We start from the raw sequence: 22221 nt of genomic DNA on the forward strand, positions 1-22221 counted from the left end.
AACATCCCATGCCAATCCTCCTCTTTTTTCTGAAGAAGATTGGCCCTGGGCTAACATCCGTGCCCATCTTCCTCTACTTTATATGGGATGCCGCTGCAGCATGGCCTGATAAGCAGTGCATCGGTGCATGCCTGGCATCCGAACCTGGGAACCCCGGGCTGCCTAAGTGGAGCGCACGCATTTAACTGCTACGCCACCAGGCCAGTCCCCACTTGTTGTTATTTGTCTTTTTGGTTGTAGCCATCCTAGTAGGTGTGAAGTGGTATCTCATTGTGGGTTTGATTTGCGTTTCCTTGATGACTAATAATGTTGAGTATTTTTCATGTGCTTGTTTGTATATCTGCTTTAGAGAAATATCTATTCAGAGCTATGCTCATTTTTAAATTGGGTTTTTTTTTTATTATTAAGAGTTCTTTATATTGTTAGCACTTTGTGTTAAAGATTAAATTAATATATTGAAAAAATCTTTCTGTATGGTCACGTAGTACCCTATTTCATTTTTTTAGTGGCCTCACTATATTGTGATGTCCATGTTGAGTCCTGGTCTCACTTCCCTTTCCGCCTCCCTGCCTGCCAAGGGCCCACGCCACAGGGGACTGGGAGGAGCAGGACAAGAAGTGCAAGTAGCAGGCTGCCTAGATGCTATTAAACCATACGTAGAAGATCTCAATAGTTAGCATCATCTTTTCCCTGTTTTGGGGTTCCTGATTTCTGGAATTTCCTTTCGACCAGCAATGCCCGTGGTTCAGTTAGTTAATTCGTTACTTGCTCTGGCTGGAGTGGTACCCCCAAGCTCTCGGTGTGCAGGCTCAAGTTATGGCTTTCATAGAGAAGTCATTTTCTTCGCCTTTGTGACATTGTTCTCTGTAGAACAGCTCCCTCCCCAACACTTCCCCCAAGGTGGAACTAGCCAGGCCTCGTGTGTACCCACCTCTAAGCCTCTCTGGTGTGTAGGTTTCTAATTATACTGCTGTTATCGTGAAGTGGAGATAGAGTTGCTGTGGCAGCCAGGAGTGCAATATGTGCAGTACAGGTCCATTAATCATTTGTGTTGCGGTTCAAAAATCTCATTGGCTGGGACCACCCTGCTGCCATGTGAATAAGCTTGCTTTTTAGATTAAGAGAAGTTTGGAAGAGCCACTATATAGTGATCTGTCTTTGAAGAGAGAATATGTTTCTAATGTGGAGGTTGTAGCTGTACTATTTTGGACTATAACTTATATGTGTTGTTTTTTTTTTTATTAAGAAACTGAGAAAAATGCTTCTAAGGCAACAGAATTAGGAGATAAAAACCTTGGATCAGTTACAACAGCAGAGAGTAAGGAGCAGAGCAAATTGGCATGGGTACATGGTATTGAAGAGGCCAGTATTTCAAAAGAAGCAGAGCTAACTGGAAGGTAAAAGAGGGAAGGGGTTCTGGGATTTGACGTGTATTCTGTTTTGACTATAGCCACAAGCCGTAGCTATAAGAATTTGATTGAAAAAAGTGTTCTGTTGGATTTAACATATTTTAAAACTTTGAAAACCATTAAATTAGATGATCTTGGTGCACCTAGCTCTAATCATCATTCTGCCGTTGTCAGCTTGGTTTTACATACAAAACTAACACACACTCTAAAACTCTGATGAGTACTTTCTCTTTCAGAAATGAAGATCAAGAAGAGGGGCCTCACGAGGGTCAGATACTGTCAGTTGCTGCAGTTGTTTCCTCCGAGCCAAGGCCCCACATGCTTGGCTCGGGGGGAGGTCTCAGTGTGAGTTCTGTGGAAGAGCCCCTGAGAAAGGACTCGGATGGAGACAGTGTGCTTACACTTCACGTGCCGCAGGTAAGGGATGGAGAGGACAGCGAGGGTGGCTGGGTGTGTGTCCCCATGTTGAAAAATTAAGGTATAATTTACATACAGTAAACTTCATCATTTTTAGTGTGCAGTTATACAAGTTTTGACAACATACACAGTCGTGTAATCAATCATGAACAGTCCCATCACTCCCAAAATCCCCTTGCTCTTTTTTTTTAGTCACCCCCCTCTCCCCAGCTCCAGCCCCTGGCAGCCAGTGATCTGTTTTCTTTCCCTAGAGTTTTGCCTTTGCAAGAAGAATGTATTGTGATAGAATTTTTATTGAGTATGTTTTTAGTCTCTGGAGCATAGGGATAAAACAGCCAATACCTAGCTTTGCTGTAAAAGCTTTGAAAAAGGAAGTATTTTGTACACAGAGAATTCACTTCTTACTTCTTAGCCCCTGAATCTGAGAAGTTCCTTCACAAAGCAAGTGTTTTTGAAATGTTGCTACTACATGTCGGACACTGTGTGAGGCGCTGGGGACACAAAGTGATGGGAATCAGATGAGTAAGTGAAGGGTTAAACTCTGATAGGTGCTGCGGAAGAGAGTGCCAGGACTCTGTTGGGGCCCCACCCAGTCCAGTGAAACCAGTCTCTGGGAGTAGGGCACAGGTGTTAGCTTCTTTTTTTTTTTTCCCTAAGTTCCCCAGGTTATTCTGATGTGCAGCCAGGATTCAAAGAATCCTTGATCGGAAGAACGAGTATGAATAAGCCAGTTAAAGGGAGAGGAGCATATATAAGGACAAGGGTGAAACAGAATGACGTGTTCAGGGACTGTGAGTAGTTTTGAGTGAATATAAGTGAAGGGAGTGGTTAGACACAAGTTAGGTAGCCTGGGAACAGATCATAAAGGGAGTTTTGGTGACTTGCTAAAAATTTTGATCTACAAACAAAGTTATGGGATTCCCCCCCCAACTTTTTTATTTTTACTTTTTATTTTGAAATAATTTTAAACTTAGAGAACAGTTGCAAGAATCTTACATAGAACTCTCATCTCCCTTTGCTTGGATTCATTAATTGTTAACCTTTTGCCTCATTCGGTTTTTCTCTCTCTCTCTTGCTCTGCATCTGTACAGATAGATGCTTTTTAAAAACAGAACCATTTGAAAGTAAGTCGCAGGTGTGAGCCGTCACCCATAAATACTCAGTTTGTATCTGATCAGAACAAGGGCATCCTCTTACAGAGAGTTGGCAGTACTGTCACCACACTGCATGTTGTCACCCTCCATGCTACCTGCTAACAGTGATTTAATAGTGATACATCACTAATAGAGTCATGGTCATTTCTCCTGACTCTTAATCTAGAGTAGTTCTCCCGCCCTTTCTCCTCTTTTGTGAATTGGACACTTTGGAAGAGTCCAGGCTAATCCACAATCTGGATCTTTTTTTTTTTTTATTGCTTCCTCATTATTAGATTTGAGTTAAACATTTTTTGGCAAGATTACTAAATAGTTGATGTTGTGTTCTTCCTTTTGCATCACATCAGAAGACACACAACATCAGTTTGTCCCATAATTGGTGATACTGACTGATCACTTGGCTAGAATGGTGCCTGCCTGATTTCTCCATTGTAGCAGCCTCTTTTCCACTTTGTGTTAGTAGTTTATCAAACGAGACCCAGCAACCTTTCTCCCAATAGTTTTAGTATGCGTTGATGATTCTTGCCTGAGTCTATTATTAACATTGTTGGCTGCAAAATGAAAGTTTTAAGATTTTAAGCAATAGAGAATTACAAACAGAATTGCATTTTGGAGAAAGCAATGTTTGCAGTTTTGTGGAAAACAGATTAGAGGGAGCTATGCTGGAGGCAGGGGGACAGTCAGTCTGCCTCCATTCAGATGTGACCCGCTCACAGTGCAGTGGCTGCTGTGCTGGGGCTGGAGAGAAGGTTGAGGAGTTTGCATCTCGCTCTCCTGTTAAACTTCAGAAATCGTTGCATAGAATACACATATTTAACGATTTAGACAGAATTCCTTTTATATATATGTTTATTTAAATGAATCAGGAGTTATTGATATAACTAAAACTTTGAAAACATTTGAAAAATTGTATATGGTTAGATAAGTTGTTGAGTTTTGAAACCATAACTGTCACTGTATCAGATTGTCAAGAAAACTTTTTAAAACTAAGATTTGGGGGCTGGCCCGGTGGCACAGTAGTTAAGTTCATGCGCTCTGGTCCAGCAGCCTGGTGTTTGCAGGTTGGGATCCCGGCGCAGATCTATGCACCGCTCATCAAGCCATGCTGTGGCAGCGTCCCACATGCAAAGTAGAGGAAGATGGCCACAGATATTAGGTCAGGACCAATCTTCCTCAGATTGGCAACGGATGTTACCTCAGGGCTAATATTCCTCACACACACAAAATAAAATAAATAAAAAAAAAACTAAGATTTGGTCAATCTCCCTCTTTCGTTTTAATTTTTTATGGCAGTGTACACCAGCTAGTATTCCAGAAGTCCAACAAGAGAATGTGATCAGCACTCAAGACCTAACAGGTATGATAGTAGCTTCAATAAAGAACCTCATAGTGTGGTTTTTACCTTCCATTTGACTGTGGAAAAACAAAACAATTTTTTTAGTCTATGATGGCCTTAAATTAAAAACAAAAACTTGAAATATTTTGTGTATTTCAGAATTATAAATTCTCTCCATAGTGAGTCATCTTTATCCTTTATGAAATAACTTTTTATTTTTTATAGACTCTTCAGAGATGAAATAAATTAATGATTTTCTGTTGTTTCATGATTCATCTTTTCATTACTAACTTTTAACCTTTGATAGTGAATCTGGTTGCTAACGTACATCAAAATGATGAGGATGAACAAGCGTTCATTTTAACTCTGGTGGAAATTCCAACCAGTGCAGTAGAAGAATTTACTGATACCGCCGCACAGTTAACGCCAAGCCCTCTACTGCCAGCGCCCATATTGGTCAAATCAGTGAGCACAGAAGAAAGGGGCGACACGAGGTAACGAATGAGCTCAACTGTTTTTGCTGAGAGAAAGGGTGCTTTATGCCTCAGATAGTGTTGATTGAACAAGCTAGTCACTAACACTGTTCGTAATTGTCCTGGAGCTCTTGTTTAGTAATTATGTGGTAAATTAGAGAAGAAATCGTTGATTTTATATCTGATAAAGATGCCATTTAAATGTATAATATAATACTTTTGTAGGAAACTTGTTTGGTATTTTGTTTTTCAAGCTTCAGTGCATGGTTGTGTATCCTAGTTGTTAGTTCAGTTCTCTATGTGAACCACCACCGCAGTACGACAGCTGACAGATGGGTGGGTGGTTCCACGACCAGGAAACAGACCTGGGCTGTGGCGGTAAGAGCGCCAAATCTTAACCACTAGACCACTAGGGCTGGCTCCTTGTTTGGTATTTTAAGTGTTTTGAAAGCTAAAAGAATTTAGCAATCTGGATCATAAAATGGCTTCTATTAAAGGTGTGGTTAGTTTGTAAACATACATATTTTAAATTCTGAAATAAATAAGCATTTGAAGAAAGTTGCAAAAATAATAGAGAGATAACATTTCTGTATATTTTTACTATTCTTAATTCTTTACTGTGGAATTGTTAAGTTGTATTGTAACAGTCATTGGCTAAGATGCTTAATTGTCTTTCTAGTAGCATTAGATATCGAAACCTTTTATATTAGGAAGAGACATTTTAGATTAAAATTTTAACTTTACAGGCAAAGAAAACACTATTTTTATACCTTAGATTTAATTCAGTATTATGTAATTTAGGTTGTAAGCCTTTAAGTTTGAATGGAGCTCAAAACTCTCATTTTTGTGGCCATGGCCAAGTGTGTATTAGTTACTTTTAAGTTTTTTGGCAGTTTTTGTTGGGAGAGCTCAGCCTTTCACCTCATTAAGTAATTCTGATTCACTGGTTTAATATGTATGTGTTTTCTGTGCAGTATGAGTTTTCCAGTAACTTCAATTGGTCAGAACGCCATGTGTTTATCAAATTCTGGAAGAGACAATTCTGAAAAACCTCCTGCTAATTTGGATCTTATATCTAGGAAGAGACTTCATTGTAGGCTTGATGAAAGTGACCATGTTCCTCCTGCCAAAAAAAATTCACTCACTTCAAGAGACAGTTTTCAAAAATATACCTCCGAGGTAAGATAAGAGTCATTAAGCAAGTAAGTTAGTCGTATTACAACAGATCTATTTCTGTTTTTTCCTTTAGGCTCTTTGTATAAATATAGTTCTAAAACTTTTCACCATAAACAATCCAGGTAAAACCGATTCTGGATTATCACTTCCATCCAGTTCTAGATAAACATTGATGGACATTAATCAGGAAACCCATTTCCAGCTCTGTGTCCTTGGCTAATTAAGTCTGAAAGCATCATGCAGATTTGGATCTTGGCTGTACCACTTAACTGCTGTGAGACCTTAGGCAAGATGGTTCACTTCTCTGATGGAGTTTCCATTGTGTAAAATGATAATAGTCATATCCTCACCACCATTGTCATAATGGTTAATGTTTCCCGTTGCTCTTAGGAGTAACACCAGAACCTCCAAGGCCCTGTGTTTGTCTGGCCCATTGCTCTCTAGTCTCATCTTGTGCTGGTCTCTGCCTCACTCTCTAGCCGTGTTGGCCATCTTTCAGTTTCTCGAATGCACTGGTACTCCTTCATGTGCCGGTGCATTTTTTGCTGTCTCTTCTTGATGGAACATTCCCTTTCTTTTTTTTTTTTTTTTTTAAAGATGTTATTTATTTATTTTTTCCCCCCAAAGCCACAGCAGATAGTTGTATGTCATAGCTGCACATCCTTCTAGTTGCTGTATGTGGGACGTGGCTTCAGCATGGCCGGAGAAGCGGTGCATCGGTGCGCGCCCAGGATCCGAACCCGGGCCGCCAGCAGCGGAGCGCGCACACCCAACCGCTAAGCCAAGGGGCCGGCCCGGAACATTCCCTTTCAAAACATACAGATTTCTTTAGCTCAATCATCATATCTCAGGGAAGCCTGACGCTGCTGTGCAGATTCCATCATGCGTCACTGTGCTGTAGGTTTCTTAGCACCCTCTTGTTTTTGCTTCCGGTACTTTTCATAATGTACTACGCTACGTAACTACACTATGGAGAAGCTGATTTAGAATCTAGATTCTCAAAGGGACGGTTGAAGACCCTTAGTCCTTAGATGATAGCAGACAACAGAGGCAGGGTATCTTTGTATATCTGATAGGTGAAAAGTGGTATCCCAGAATTGTTTTAACTTCTGTTACGATGAGTAAAGTTGAACATCTTTTCATATGCTTAAGAAAGCCATTTGTATTTCCTTTCCTGTGAAATGACTTTCTATATTCTTTAGCCATTTTCAGTTGGGTTGTTGATCTTTTTCTTATAGATTTAGGAGAACTCTCTGTTATGTATGTCTGTGATATGAGCTGCAAATATTTTTTCCCAGTTTGTTGTCTTTTGACTTTACTTTTTATGGTTTTCTCATGCAGACTTTATTTGGTTAACTTTTTAATATGAAAATTTCAAACATTTAAAACAGTAGACAGGCTAGTATAATGTATCCCTATGTACTAGTCACCCAGTTTCAATAATTTATCAGGGCCAGCCCTGGTGGCCTGGTGGTTAAGTTGAGCGCACTCTGCTTTGGCGGCCCAGGTGCAGTTTCTGGGCACGAACCTACACCGCTGGTCAGTGGCCATGCTATAGTGGCGGCCCACATACACAATAGAGGAAGATTTGCCACAGATGTTAGCTCAGAGTGCATCTTCCTCAAGCAAAAAGAGGAGGATTGGTGATGGATGTTAGCTCAGGGCCAATGTTCCTCAGCAAAATAAAGAAAGAAAGAAATAATTTATCAGCATTCCATGCAGACATTGTTTTTTTTTTAAAGTATATTTAATGACATGAAAAAATCATAGTACGTTACTGTATGTAAAATTAGGTCACCAGTTTATAACATGCCATTTAAAAAATGATAGAGGTACATTGGTGTGACTAAATATATAAAGAAAGTATAATGTCTGTTGAGCTTATTTGTGATTTTTATTTTCTAAACTTTGTTTTCAGCATTTTAACAATAAAAAATTGCTTATAAAAAGTCAAAGTTATAGTTTTAAAATTCTAGACTGCACACGTAACTGCAGACATTTATGCGTGTGTGTAATCAGATTTATCAGACTTTTTATGTATGGCTTCTGGAGAGTATGTTATACATTGAAAGTCTACCTTGAGATTAAACATAAATTCTTCTAGTTAATATTACTGATTTGTTTAGTTTATTTAAACAATAAACTTTATTTAGAGTTTATTTATTGTTAGGAAGAGTGGAATCAATTTACTCTTCCCCAGATGCCTACGCAGTTGTGTCAGCACCATTTATTGAATAATTCATCCTTTCTCCATTGATTTAAAATTCCACTTTTAAACAGTTATTAAATTCCCATATTATTTGGGTATATTCCTGAACATTCTTTTCTTCTGCCGTGATTCACCTGTTTATTCCAGGGCCAGTATCACACTGTTTTCATTATTGTTGCTTTTAAGTGCTTTAATATCTTGAGAGGATAGCCTGTCTCTCCCCTCCGTACAATTTTTTTCTTTTTTCAAGTTTCTCCTAGTTGGTTATATGTTTTAAAGTTTATATTAATTTTAGAATTAGTTTGTGCAGAGCTTTTAAAAACAATCCTATTGGAACTTGTATTAGGATCATATTAGCTTGACAGATTAACAAGGGGAAAATTGATGTCATAATTGTGATGTTGGATCTTCCTATCCAAAAACATGGTATGTCTTTGCATTTGTTTAAGTCTTTTGTGTCTCTCAATGGTATTTTGAGCTCTTCTTTATATCAATTCTGGTACGTTTCTTTTTTTTTTTTTTTTTTTTTTTTTTGTGAGGGGGATCAGCCCTGAGCTAACATCGGTGCTAATCCTCCTCTTTTTGCTGAGGAAGACCGGCTCTGAGCGAACATCTATTGCCAATCCTCCTCCTTTTTTTCTTCCCCAAAGCCCCAGTAGGTAGTTGTGTGTCATAGTTGCACATCCTTCTAGTTGCTGTATGTGGGACGCGGCCTCAGCATGGCTGGAGAAGCGGTGTGTCAGTGCGTGCCCGGGATCTGAACCCGGGCCAACAGCAGCAGAGCAGGCGCACTTAACCGCTAAGCCACCAGGCCTGCCCCTGGTACGTTTCTTATTAGGGTATCCCTAAGAATTTTATCTTTTTTGTTCCTATTGTCATTGAATTCTTTTCTATCTAGAGGGCTTACTGGATTCCCCTCATTGTATGTAGTAATTTTTCAGTTGATTCTCTTGCGTTTTCTTTCTTTCTTTTTTTTTTTTGTGAGGAAGATCAGCCCTGAGATAACATCCATACCAGTCCTCCTCTTTTTTTTTGCTGAGGAAGACTGGCCGTGGGCTAACATCTGTGCCCATCTTCCTCCACTTTATATGGGACGCCGCCTCAGCATGGCTGGACAAGCGGTGCATTGGTGCACGCCTGGGATCCAAACCCGGGCTGGCCGCCAGCAGCGGAGCGCGTGCACTTAACCGCTATACCACGGGGCCGGCCCCGTCTCTTGCATTTTCTAAGTAAACAATATCATCTGCAAATATAATTTTAATTCTTCTCATATGCTTTTTATATCTTTAATTTTTTTCTCTTTTCTAATTGTATTGGCTAATGTAACTCAAAAAAAAAAGTCAGAAAATAGTCCTAACAGTGGGTATCTTTTTCTTACTCCTGACTTTACTGGGAATACTTCTAGGGTTTATGAAGTGGGATGCTGGCTTTTGGATTGCGATAGTTATATATATGTATATGTACATATACATGTATATATATATATATATATATTTTTTTTTGCGAGGAAGATTAGCCCTGAGCTAACATCTGTCGCCAATCCTCCTCTTTTTGCTGAGGAAGACTGGCCCTGGGCTAACATCCGTGCCCATCTTCCTCCACTTTATATGGCGCGCCACCACAGTGTGGCTTGACAAGCAGTACGTCAGTGTGCGCCTGGGATCTGAACCCTGGGCTGCCGCAGCGGAGTGCCCACACTTAACTGCTATGCCACCTGGCTGGCCCCTGCAATAATTATATTTTATGGTGTTAAGAAAATGTCTGTCTATTCAATTAAGAGTTTTTTTTTCAAGAATGAATATTATTGGACACTTTTCCCACAAATAGAGAGATAATATTATTTTTCTCCTCAGATCTGTTGAATTATGTTAGTAGATTTCATAATATTGAACTGTCTCTGCATTCCTGAAATAAACTGTACCTGATCATGATGTATTAGTCTTTTGATGTGCTGCTGAATTACGCTTGTAATGTTTCATTTGATGTTTTGCACTGATGTGAGACTGTTAGTTGATATCAAGTTACGCTTGATTTATAAAAAGCTTTCCCTCCTCCTGTTTTTATGGAAGCTTTCCCTTGCTGCTGTGCTCTGGAACAGTTTGAATAACAGTAACAATGTCTTTTCTATGAATGTTTGGTATAATTCCCATAAGACGTGTCTGACCCTAGAGCTTTCTATGGCTACATGCTTTCTTTATTTAAAAAAGAAAGAAGGAAATAAAATTAATTTTATTTGATAAATGGATTTCTAAATGTTTTTATAAATTTTCTTAAAACAGGTGTGTTCAAAGGAATTAATAAATGTTTTTGAGGAAACAGGTGAGTGAAATAAATTTTAATGTGATTGCACTTTGCTAAGTACCCCAGCTTATTTTTGATGCATCTTGTTCAAATTTGGGATTGAAGCAGAATCTTGCCACTTTTCTCTAAGAATCATGCTTTTATTATTAGAAGTTTTCTTCCTTGCTGAGATCTTGGATTTGGCTCTTTGGTAGCCATGAGAAGCTACTTTTATCCTGTAATTATGAGAAAACCACATGGCTACATAATTTCCTATAAGAGCTCAGCAGCTATATTTTAGGAATTAGAAAGCTGAGGATAAAGGAATTTTTATAGGTCCTTAGCTCTACCCTGAGATTAACAGTGATCGCTCTTTCATCTTGCTAGTTCAAGAATTATTTATGGAGAAAGATATTCTAGGTCAAAATATATTGATACAACTAGTTTCTATCTGAATGCAGAAGCTGTTACCATAGCTTCTAACCGTTTACAGTGTTCCTAGTAGTCCAGGTAACTCTACTAATGTATGTTTCGCTTACTCTTATTAGTGTGGGTTTATGAAAGAATGTCATGAGTTTTTTTCCTTTAAATATTGCAGTTCAATAGGATGTATTAATTTCAATATATGTGCTTACCATTTGTTTTCTTTTTTTGAAGGGGAGCCTTCCAGGGGACAAGATGTCTTCCCTCCCTCAGGAAGCACACATACAACTCCAGAACCTCAGAAAGAGCAACTTGAACCAGCTTTTCAGAGTCTAGAATCTAGATCTCTTGATAAAATAACAGACACACATATTGAAAAGAATACCCCTCAGTTACCTCAGGCTGAGATGATTGTGTCTGATAAGGAAGAAAGAACTTGTGCTGCTTCTAATTCTGAACAAATGGACAGCATCACATCATCTTCAAAAACCCGACTCTCCAGGTACCATGAGAAAATCTTGGTTTTCTCTGTAGTGATACATTTCTCTGTAGTGATAAATATAACCTACTCGGAACAGATGTAACAAGTGTGTAAAGACTAAGTCCAGTGCTGTGGATGGTGTTTATAAACCTGTTGCTGTCAGTAATGCAGAGGAAGGCGTTTCATCAAAGGAAATACAGTGATGCCAAGCACTGTTGTAGGACTCTCAGACAAATATACATTCCATATCACAAGAGCTTAACTGGAAGTGCTGAAACTTTGAATTTTTGGATAGAAAATCTTTAGAATTTAGTATTGCACACTGTCTTTTCCAGATTGTCTGTGGTTATTATTTTGATCGTTATTTATTCAACCATACAGTAGCTGCCAGTGCAGATGTAGATGGTCTGAGACATAGGGCTGACTTCAGAAGTAGCTCGAGAGGTTGTTTTATTCACATCACAATGTGTGCATTTTCTCCCTTGTGGCACACCAAAGAGGTCAACCAGGGCTTTCTTCCCATAAGAGAAAGTGTGGAATTTAAGCTCCAAGCCCACTTCTCCCACCTTGTTCTCATGCTCTAGAAGCGCGCCTTCTGGGTTGTGGTTAATTATTGGCTTGTCAGCAGCATTCAAATCATTAACACAGTGTTGGTGAGTTGAAGAATAGAGGACATGCACCAGCCTCCACCAAGAGAAAGGGGGAAAATGGGTGTGTGTAGCTTGAAACTGCGTGTTTAGTGAATCTGTTGCTTTGTTATGTCGACCCCAGACAGTAAGGCTCAGCAGTAACTTTTCTGGCCTTAGAGATGTGTTGAAAATAGAATGAGGGAAGCGTCATGGGGGTTTGGGTTAAAACTGGTTGAAAAGCAGTGTTCTAATTTGTAAAAGATCACATAGTATATATTTTGGGCTTCGTGGCCCACATGGTCTCGGTTGCGGCTATTCAACTCTGCATCTGTAGTGCAAAAGCAACCATCTATGTAAACTGTGAGCGAGGCTGTGTGCCAGCAAATTTGTTTATGGAACCAGGCGGTGGACTGCATTTGGCCATGGACCGTCATTTGATGCTGCCCTAGAGCCTTGCTACTCAGAGTGTGGTCCTGGGACCCGCAGCATGAACATCATGTGGGAACTCGTTAAAATACAGAACTCAGGTGCCATCCCCACCAACTTGGTCAGAACTTTCATTTTAGTAAGATCCCCAGGTGATTTGTATGCACTCACAAGCTTGAGAAGAACTGCTCTAGAGTAAGCTTTGACCTTTGTCACAAATATATGTCATGGCATAGTGGTGTTAGTACTTAGTGGGTGTGTTGATACCACTAATGTGGCATCACGTGCTGTTATAGCATTACTGGAAAGAAGTTGGTGTTAAGAATGTGTCTTCCTGGGTATTCTTGAGTATCTTTTTGTTTGTATTTCTAGACCTGGCAGAAGACCCCTGGGATTTTTGTCTTTAATATGTTCAAAGAATAGTTTGGAGTCTGATGAACCTACTCAGGTTCATAGTAAGAAACGCCTAAAACCTCTTATACCTGTGTCAAGAGAGAAATTGAGAAGGTCGAATCCACTCAGTGAAAGCCAGAAAAAACTTCAGGAGTCCTCTGCTCTGCCTCCATCCCCCAATGTTGTCAGTGCTCCATCTGAGAGTGTCGGCAGTTCAGCCGCTCAGGTACGTGGTGACTGCTGCGTTTTACTGTTTGTATAGAATGGGCTGGATATCAGGCTCAACTAGGAAGAGCATGGCAGTTGTTTTCATTATTACTGCAGAGCAACTCCTACCCGTCTCCTCCCCCTCATACCCACTATACTGGGAGGAGATACGGTGTGGAATGAGGAAATGATGCTGTTCAGTACAGAGCCAGTGAACTAGCCGTGAATGGACACTCAATTGCTGTTCCTTTCATGCGAAGACCCTCTGACCTGTGGAAGCAAAACAAAGCAGTGCTTGCTTTTTATTTGCTTCAGGAGGTGTGTCCTGACACCCACAAGGATTCAAGGAATGGTGAAATTGGAATTGTTTGCATGTTTCACTTCTCTGTGTTCTGAAGCTATCCACATGGCAAGTACTGGGATGGAAAAATTTGTGAACCTGGATCACAGGCTTTGGCACAGTATTGGGGTGGCTTAAGATCTCAACAGAGGAAAGGCTGGTGACCATCTATTGGACAGCTTGAGCTCAAAGGAAGGAGTACTTTGTAAAGAACAGCTTTAAATTCTTTTAAATTTTATATTACTTCCTAGAGTAGTTTTCTGGGACCAGGGTCTTACGAGTCTGTATTAGAATTGCCAGATGACTGTGGGGAGCAGTTACGGTCCCAGTGGTGTGGCGAGGCCAGTTCACTCACACCTTTGCCAGCCTGAGGGAGTGACTCTTCAAAGAAATGTTTTTCTTATTTAACATAATGGTAGAGGGATGGAATTGTCATCCATTCGTTTAATTTGCATTTCTTTAGTTACTAACTTGGTTTTTTCCCATATATTTACTAGATTTTCTGTTTTTTTTTTCTTTCTTTCTTTGGTTCCTATCTTTTGCTGATTTATAGCTTTCGGGATCTTGGTGATTTTCTTACACATTTGCGTGAGATCTTTTTCTATGTAAAAAAGCCATATACCTTTTAGCTCTTTGCTGCCAATAGTTTTTTCCAAGTTTATTTACTTTTTAAAATTTCGGATATACATCAGTTTTAAATGCTTAGTCAAATTCATTACTTTTTTCTTTGCAATTTCTTAAATTGCTTTTATATTAGGAAATTTTTCTCCAGAGGTATAAAATTTTCAGTAATCAGTTTTAAAACTTTGACTCTATTCATGGTTATTGACTTTGATATACAGTGTGAAGGGAGAATCTAAACTAAATGTTATTCTCAAATTGCTCTTTATTTTTTGTAGAAGTAGTATATTCTGTGTTTTAAAATTTATAATCTACAAAAACGAGAGTACAGTAAAAAGTTTCCCACATCCATCCTTTAGCTACCTAGTTTTCCTTCCCACAGATATATGGTATTATCAGTTTGGGGTTTACTTTTCCAGAGATATTTACATATACACAAATATAAACATTTTTCTTCTTTTTTTGGAAATAATATCACGCTATTTTCTTCCTTGCTTTTTTCACCTAACAGTATGTCTTGGAGATCTTTGCAAAACCACAGATAAAGAGCTTCCTCCTTCTCCCTCTCGCTCTCTCTCTTTTTAATTTAAATTAAGCTTTTTATTTTGAGATAATTGTAGATTCACATGTAGTTGTAAAAAAGCAATACAGAGAGATCCCATGTCCCATTTATCCAGTTTTCCCCAGTGGTGACATCTTGTAAAACGATGGTCCAATGTCACAACCAGGATATTAACATTGCAACAGTCAAGATACAGAACATTCCATCACTGCAGGAATCCTTCTACAGACACACCCTCTTCCCTCCCACCCCCACGCTCTTAACTTCTGTCAGCCTTTTCTCCATTAAATTTGTCATTCCAAGAATGTCATGTCACTGGAATCTTATATATATAGTGTGTGAGTGGAATCCTACATTTGGAATTGGCTGCTTTTCTCTCAACGTGATTCCCTAGAGAAGTCATCCAGATGCTTCTGTGTGTCAATAGTTTGTTCCTTTTTATTGCTGAATGGTATTCTATAGTATGAGTGTGCCAGTTTTGTTTATCCGTTTACCCACTGAAGGACATCTGGGTTGTTTTCAGTTTTGGGCTATTATGAATGAACATTTGTATACTGGTTTTTGTGTGGACATAGTTTCCATTTTTTAGGAATAAGTGCCCAGCAGTGCCCTCCGTGTTTTTACTGACTATGTGATATTCCATTGGTTGGACATACCATAGAGTGATGCTGGTCTCACACACTGGTAGGCATTTAGGTTATTTCAAACAGTGTGGTAATAGATAACTTATGAATGGGCCATTTTGCACATTTATCTATAGGTTAAATTCCTAGAAAGAGAATTGCTGGACAGAAGGAATGATCATTCTGTTGACCATCAGTGCCTCATTGTCCTCTGCAGGGACTATGTTACTCTCTATTCTGATAAGCAGTGTAGGAGAGGGATTTTCCTCACACTGCCATGTGATCAAATGTTTCTGCTTTTGACATTCTTCATAGATTTAATGAGCGCATATGAGTGAGATTGAGCATGTCTTCGTGTATTTGATTCATTTATACTTTTCTGTGAACCATCTGTTCATATCATTTGACTTTTTAAAAATATGAGGTTATTGATCTTTTTCATATTGATTTGCAGAAGCTCTTATTTTTTTTTACTTTTTTTTTTTTGTGAGGAAGATTAGCCCTGAGCTAACATCCCATGCCGATCCTCCTCTTTTTGCTGAGGAAGATTGGCCCTGGGCTAACATCCGTGCCTGTCTTCCTCTACTTTATATGGGACGCCGCTACACCATGGCCTGACAAGCAGTGTGTCCATCCATGCCCCGGATCTGAACCTGCGAACCCCGGGCCTCTGAAGTGGAGCACGTGAACTTAACCACTATACCACTGGACTGGCCCCTAGAAGCTCTTATATTAAAGAAAACCCTTTGTGATATAGGTTACAAATATTTTTTTTTCTTTATCTCATTTGTCTTTTGATTTTGTGTATGGTAGTGTTTGCAATGCAGACATTTTTTATGTTTACGTAGATAAATTTATCAGTCTTTTCTTGTATGGCTTCTAGCTTTTAAATTCCCTCTCCTCCACTCCAGGATTATGAAAGTTTTTTCCCATGGCATTTTATAGTAGATACTTTTAAAATATTTTTACATTTAAATCTTTTGATCATCCAGAATTTATTTTGGTGAGGAATAGATCTGACTTTTTTTTCCTAAGATGTTTATACAGTTGTCCAATATCATTTATTGAATAATCCAATTTTTCTCATTTTTTTTGGAGATATCATTTTTATCAGATACTAAATTCCCATGCATATGTGTCGGAGATCCTTCTAATCTTCTGTGTCATTGATGTGTCTTTTCCTGTGCCAATACCATGCTGTCTCAAGTTTTTATAGATTTATCACTATGCTGATTTCTGATAGGATTGCTTTGATTTGGTATGTTTCCTTTGGGTACTGTTCTGTTTCATTGGTCTGTCTGTTCTTATGCTGGTCATGAAAATGTTTTCATCATAGATTTAATAATGCTATGTGTTTCTATATTAAAATCTTTTCATGGAGATTAGGGTGAAGTAATGGAGCATGTGTGCACTGTAATTAACCTGATCATGTTTAGTGTTGTGCATTTGTTGGTTCCAATTTTGTTGTTATAACTAATGCTGCAAAGTTTGTCTTATTCATAAAATTTTCACTATGTTTATAATTATTTCCTTAATATAACAGCATAGAAATGGAATTATTGGGTCAGTGAGTATGAACGTATTTAAAGTTATTAATATTTATTACTATATTGCTTTTCAAATATCCATTTAGACTACCACTACCAATAGATAAGTGTTATATGACATACTTATTTTATTACCTTTTCAGGTTTCTTGTGATCACCCCTTGCCCAAAGAAGAATGTAAAAGTGGCCAAAGCCGGGCACCTGAAGGGGAGCCAACCACAGTCTCTGAGTATTTCTTTAGTGACATCTTCATTGAAGTGGATGAAACAGAATAAAAGTCTTTTTTTTAAAGTCTAGGATTCCAAAGTCAGTTATATCAACAAAGCAGTAGATGGAAAAAAGAACCCCTGGCTCTTTTTCTCTAGGTTGATTTTGAATATTTAATGAACTTGATTTGAAGCTTTTATTATCAGTGGAAGACATTGCTGAGATTCCTTTCCTTCTGATTTATTCCACATTCTGGAAACACCAAGCAGTTAAGCCTGCTTTCTCAGACAGAGACAGCAGCTCTTGTTTACATGCTGCCTCTCCGGTGCCGAGCACAGTGAACACTTTGGAGTGTTGTGGATAGTGTCTCTGTACATACGCATCACAGTGCCGACGTGTTTGGAGGTGCATTGTCCTTAACAGTTAGCCAACTTCTTCTATGCAGTTTTTCTGTTTGTTTGGGTTTGGTTTTGGATGATGAGGGCCTTTTCCGTAGCCTCTCAGTGCGTGAAAGCAGATTGTGAAACTCCGTGTTAGTGCAGTAAAGGGTAACAACTTCTCTAGTATCAGCTGTTTGACTGACTGAAAAATAGGCATTTTTCTAATTCATGTTGATGTAACATTAGTCCTAATCTGAAGAACTAGTATTTAAACTTATTATTTATAAAGATAAAACATCAAAAAGCTTATTTATTTTTAAATTTTTTATTTAAAAGAATATTCAGTTTTAATTATTTTCACCCCTCAGATTATGGGTAAAGAAGGCATTAACAAATTTATGTTTGTCTCCTTGCCCTCTTTAATTTTAAATATATTTAAAGTGGTGTGTTTGGATAGTGTATATGTTTTGAATACATTTTTTTCTCATTCTTTAGTATATTGACTTTGTACTGTGAATTTTTTGTTTTTATTTCTTGGATAATCTCAGGATTTGTATGGGGAAAAAAAAAAACGCTTAACTTCATTTATGAGGCAGATTTCCATACAAAACTCAATGTCCTGTACACACACATACACTCACACACACATTCCTTTTTTTAAAAACCAATTTCTTGATAGTTTTCCCCCTCCATTAAATTCTGCTTAAGGAGCACTTAGGCCTTTAAAGCATAGAACATAATTGTGATGTTAAAAACAAAAAATAAGAAAACAATAAGATTTTATTAAGTCAGTGATCATCATCAACATGAATTGAAGAGTTATTTTTAATTTCAAGATTTTGTGATTTACATATGTAGTTCTGTTATCCACCCAAGCAGATCTTTGGTGGGTCAAATTAGACTTCTCAAAGAGCAGGTTTACTCTCTCTTTGGAAAGCCGCCTGGGTTGGTAATACGTTAGATCAGGAGTCAGAAACGTTTCCTGGGCAGTATCCTCGCATTTGTGGGCCGGAAGGCATCTGTGGCACCTGCTCAGTCCTGCCACTGCAATGTGAGAACAGGCCCAGACAGTAGCTGAGTGATGGGCAGGGCTGGACTGCGCTTTGGTTTGAGCCCAGCAGTGGACAGTAGTGTTCTCACCAAGACATCCTTGTCTGTGAGGTAGTGGTGCCTAACAATTAAAACTGTGTGGATTGTATTATGAAATGATCAGTATTTCAACTGGGAAGATATTTTCATGTCTAGATAATTGTGTTTGTGTATTGCAAAAAATGGTGGCTGGCTTTCAGTTCATTACTAAAATAGGATGTGGCTCAGCAAGTATAACAGTAACCCTAATTTATTAAAAACAATTGATATTACAGCATTTCTTATTATTCCCCTATAGTGAAATTTACAGTTTAACTTTTTTATCATAAAGGAGGATCTGTAAATCTGAGTGGAAATTCTCTATAGGTATGCATTTATTTATTTTGTGTGATTAATATGTCACAAAAATCATGGTAGTAAATCACATTGCTATTTTAATGCCCTGTTTTTATAAATTTTTTAAAAATCTCATATTCTGAAAAGGTTTCATGTAATTAATGTTAGTTTGGGTGTTAGGCTGCCACAATCAAACTATTATTTTATCCCTTGTGTAATATTTATTTTTTAACTTTGTTAATATCTTTCTCTTGCACATCTACAACAAAATAATTTTATGGAAGATGTAACTTCTTACTATATAAAGAATAATTTTATCTTTGGGCATTCATTGCATTTGAGAATCAAGTCAGCCAGCTAAATTATCTCACTATTGTATCCTTAAAACTAGTCTTGGAAAGAGAAACTTAATCAGTGTATTTACCTGACAAGGTGGAAAGAGCTGTTCACACCTGTGTTTAATCTGATTCATGTGAAGATGATGTTGCGAAGAATTTGCATTTGTATAAATCTTAAAGGAGATATGATTAAAGGTCTTTATTTTTTCTTGGCTTTTCCTCCTGAACACTTACGTCTTAGCAAGTGATGAACATGAGGATTTACAAGCCTAATTGCTGGTAAAGGATTGAGGCACAGATAAACTCGGAGTGCCCACAGTCGGCCACCGTGCTGTTTGAAATAGAAGTGACCATGCACACTGTCTCGCTTGAGGAAGCCTGACAGAAGAGCAGTGTCTGTCGTTTGCAAATTTTCTTGTTCTAAAGAAAGCAGTTATGTTCTATAGATATAAATTATGTAAATAAAAGTTATTTTATACTATTTCTGTTGTGTCCTTTTCTTTTCAAATGACTTAATAAAGACATTAATGTTTAGTGAACCAAAATGAGTCAGTTTTTCAACTACAGCTTATACTTCCTTTCTTCCATAAAAATATAGTATAACTGGAAGAATTAGTCTTTTTCACTAGGGCATGAGGTGGCCCCTAATCTTTTTTCTTATTTGCATGCTGTGAAGGATATTTTTTTGATTTTGCAGGAATAAAGAAAAGACTTTCCCCCACGTTTGGAACGTGAAGAGTTGCTTACTTTTTTCTTTGTTTGCTCCTTCTATGATGAATTTTTAGATACAAGAACTCAATCCCTTCTACTCCTTTTTTCTCTGTCACTTTTTTTCTCTATAGAGGAAGACAAGTGGGAAACTTTCGTACTGGATATAATATAAACCTGGACGTCTCGAAGTGGGTATTGGCAAAATCTCAATTGGTCAAAAAATTTAGCTGAGAGAAATATCTGTGAAAACTTTCCTAAAGGGTAGTCTAGCCATTTCTTTCAGCAGACAAAATTTTTGTCTGATCATCAAAGAGCTGTGCATGTCAGCTACATTGTTTTGTCTGCTCCTGTTTAAGGACGTTATGTGAAATAGTCCAAAAGCCTAAAGAAATTATTTTTACTGTTAATGATTATATCATCCAATATCCTACTTAAGAATATCTATAGAGGATATTTCTCTTTGGCCTCAGTGCCAGGAATAATTGGGCTTCTGTTTCACTGATCTTATTCTTTATATGGGCTGTGTGAATCCTTGTGCTGTTTTCTTCTGCGATGGAAAGCTAAATTTGGGGCTAACCTGTAGCAATGTAAAATACTTCATATTACACACTTTGCTTGCTAAACTCACTCTGACTTTATCTTTTTACCTTCATTTCCCCCTGCCCAGATTTTTAAAAACCTGTCACTTTTTCAAAACAACAACATACCATTTGTTATGCTGGGCACTGTACTAACCTCTTAATATGCATTGTTTCCTGTTTTAAAAAATTATTACACATGGCTTAAAAAGGGAAATAGTGCTAGAAGATTTCAAACGAGCTGTTTCTTCTGCTTTTGCTTTTTTTTTTTGCTGAGGAAGATTTGCCCTGAGCTTACATCTGTGCCAGTCTTCCTCTATCTTGTATATGGGTCGCCACCACAGCATGGCTGACAAGTGGTGTAGGTCCGTGCCTGGGAACCGAACCCAGGCGGCCAAAGCGGAGCATGGCAAACTTAACCACTAGGTCATGGGGGCCAGCCCCTACATATTTCTAAATATAATTATTCTGTTATCTCTTATTTACAAATGTTAAACATTGTTAATTGACTTTTTGTTACGGTACATAGGAATTTTAGCTTTCTTACAACTTGCTTCCCTCCTGCTTTCTCCCAATGTTAATCACAATTTAGGGTTTACCCGTATTCAATATTTTTGTTGTAATTATTCATTGCTGTGCCACATAATGTACTAAGATAATATTTCCTTTATGGTACTACTTTTTGTTTTTCTTTGAGTTAATAATTGCTTGATTTTTGTATTTCTTTGAGTTTTGTTTTTGAACCTGTGACTTAACTTTCCACACCCTTGAGCAAGTCTGTAAAATGCCTCTGCTTAGGGCTGGCCTGGTGGCATAGTGGTTAAGTTCACGTGCTCTACTTCAGTGGCCCAGGGTTTGCAGATTTGGATCCCGGGCTCAGACCTACACACTGCTCATCAAGCCATGCTGTGGAGGTGTCCTCCCTTACAAAACAAAGGATGATTGGCATGGATACTAGCTCAGTGACAATCTTCCTAAAGCCAAAGGAGGAAGATTGGCAACAGATGTTAGCTCAGGGCCAATCTTCCTCACAGAAAAAAAAAAATAGCCTCTGCTTATAATTTTTCACATGATCAGACCGTCAGATAAACTGTTTTCTTCACTTTTTCCTGGAAAACCTTCTGGAGCTCGCTCTTCCTGCTTTAATCTGGACTAGCGGCTTCATGGGTTTCCCTGTGCAGTGCAGATGCCACCCTGGACTTCCATCTGCCATTGCTCTGTGAATTCCCTACCCCACTTGCCTGGTTTGGATTCCCTGTTTCTGGAGCTCATGTCAGTGTCTGTCTGGATTTGTTTTGAAGAAGCACATCTTCCTCTGTTTCCTGCCAAATTGAGCATGGATGACGACATGACGTGTTTGAAGATGTCTTTAGTTTACCCTCTCAGTTGGACTGTGAACAGATTCTTGAATAATTTGAAAATAATTTTCACTTCAAATTTTGAAGGCATGTTCTATTGTCTTCCGGTTTTCAGTGTTTAGCAGTTTGGTGCTGTTCTGATGCCTATCCTTGGAATGTGGCCTGCTGTTGATGAGTTGTCTGACACTGGTGTTCTGCACAGCCGTGAGCCTTGCTGTATGCCTGCCCCTTTCCCCCCTTCCCCCCCTTTCCCGCCTCACATTCATGCTGCTGGCACTTCATGGGCCTTTTGAATATGGACGCTCATCTCCTTACCTCGGGGAGGCGTGTGTGTATAACTGCTTTGACAGTCTCCTCCCTTCCATTCTCCCTGTTCTATCTGGAATTCCTATTAATCCAATATTTCTGCCTCCTTTGCTGCTTCCCTAAATTACTTTCTCTGCTGTTTTCCATTTCTTCCTTCCTCCCTCTCTCCTTTCTTTTCTTCATTTTAATTGTTGTTTTGTTCCTTTTGGGGG

At 38.5% G+C, this 22221-nt stretch overlaps 1 protein-coding gene across 1 annotated transcript in view; it reads left to right on the top strand.

Moving 5' to 3' along the window:
* The window catches only part of BDP1 (B double prime 1, subunit of RNA polymerase III transcription initiation factor IIIB), an 87761-nt gene extending 68224 nt beyond the window's left edge, over positions 1 to 19537 (top strand). The window contains exons 31-39 of the mRNA XM_058558216.1: positions 1247 to 1397; positions 1646 to 1826; positions 4274 to 4337; positions 4624 to 4810; positions 5764 to 5968; positions 10454 to 10493; positions 11112 to 11379; positions 12786 to 13032; positions 16850 to 19537. Coding sequence (XP_058414199.1) covers positions 1247 to 1397; positions 1646 to 1826; positions 4274 to 4337; positions 4624 to 4810; positions 5764 to 5968; positions 10454 to 10493; positions 11112 to 11379; positions 12786 to 13032; positions 16850 to 16981 — 1475 coding nt within the window. The 3' untranslated portion in view covers positions 16982 to 19537. The remainder of the gene's footprint in view (positions 1 to 1246; positions 1398 to 1645; positions 1827 to 4273; positions 4338 to 4623; positions 4811 to 5763; positions 5969 to 10453; positions 10494 to 11111; positions 11380 to 12785; positions 13033 to 16849) is intronic.
* Positions 19538 to 22221: the final 2684 nt, after the last annotated feature.

The sequence above is a fragment of the Diceros bicornis genome, chromosome 1 (assembly GCF_020826845.1).
Source record: "Diceros bicornis minor isolate mBicDic1 chromosome 1, mDicBic1.mat.cur, whole genome shotgun sequence".
NCBI classification, from domain to species: domain Eukaryota; kingdom Metazoa; phylum Chordata; class Mammalia; order Perissodactyla; family Rhinocerotidae; genus Diceros; species Diceros bicornis.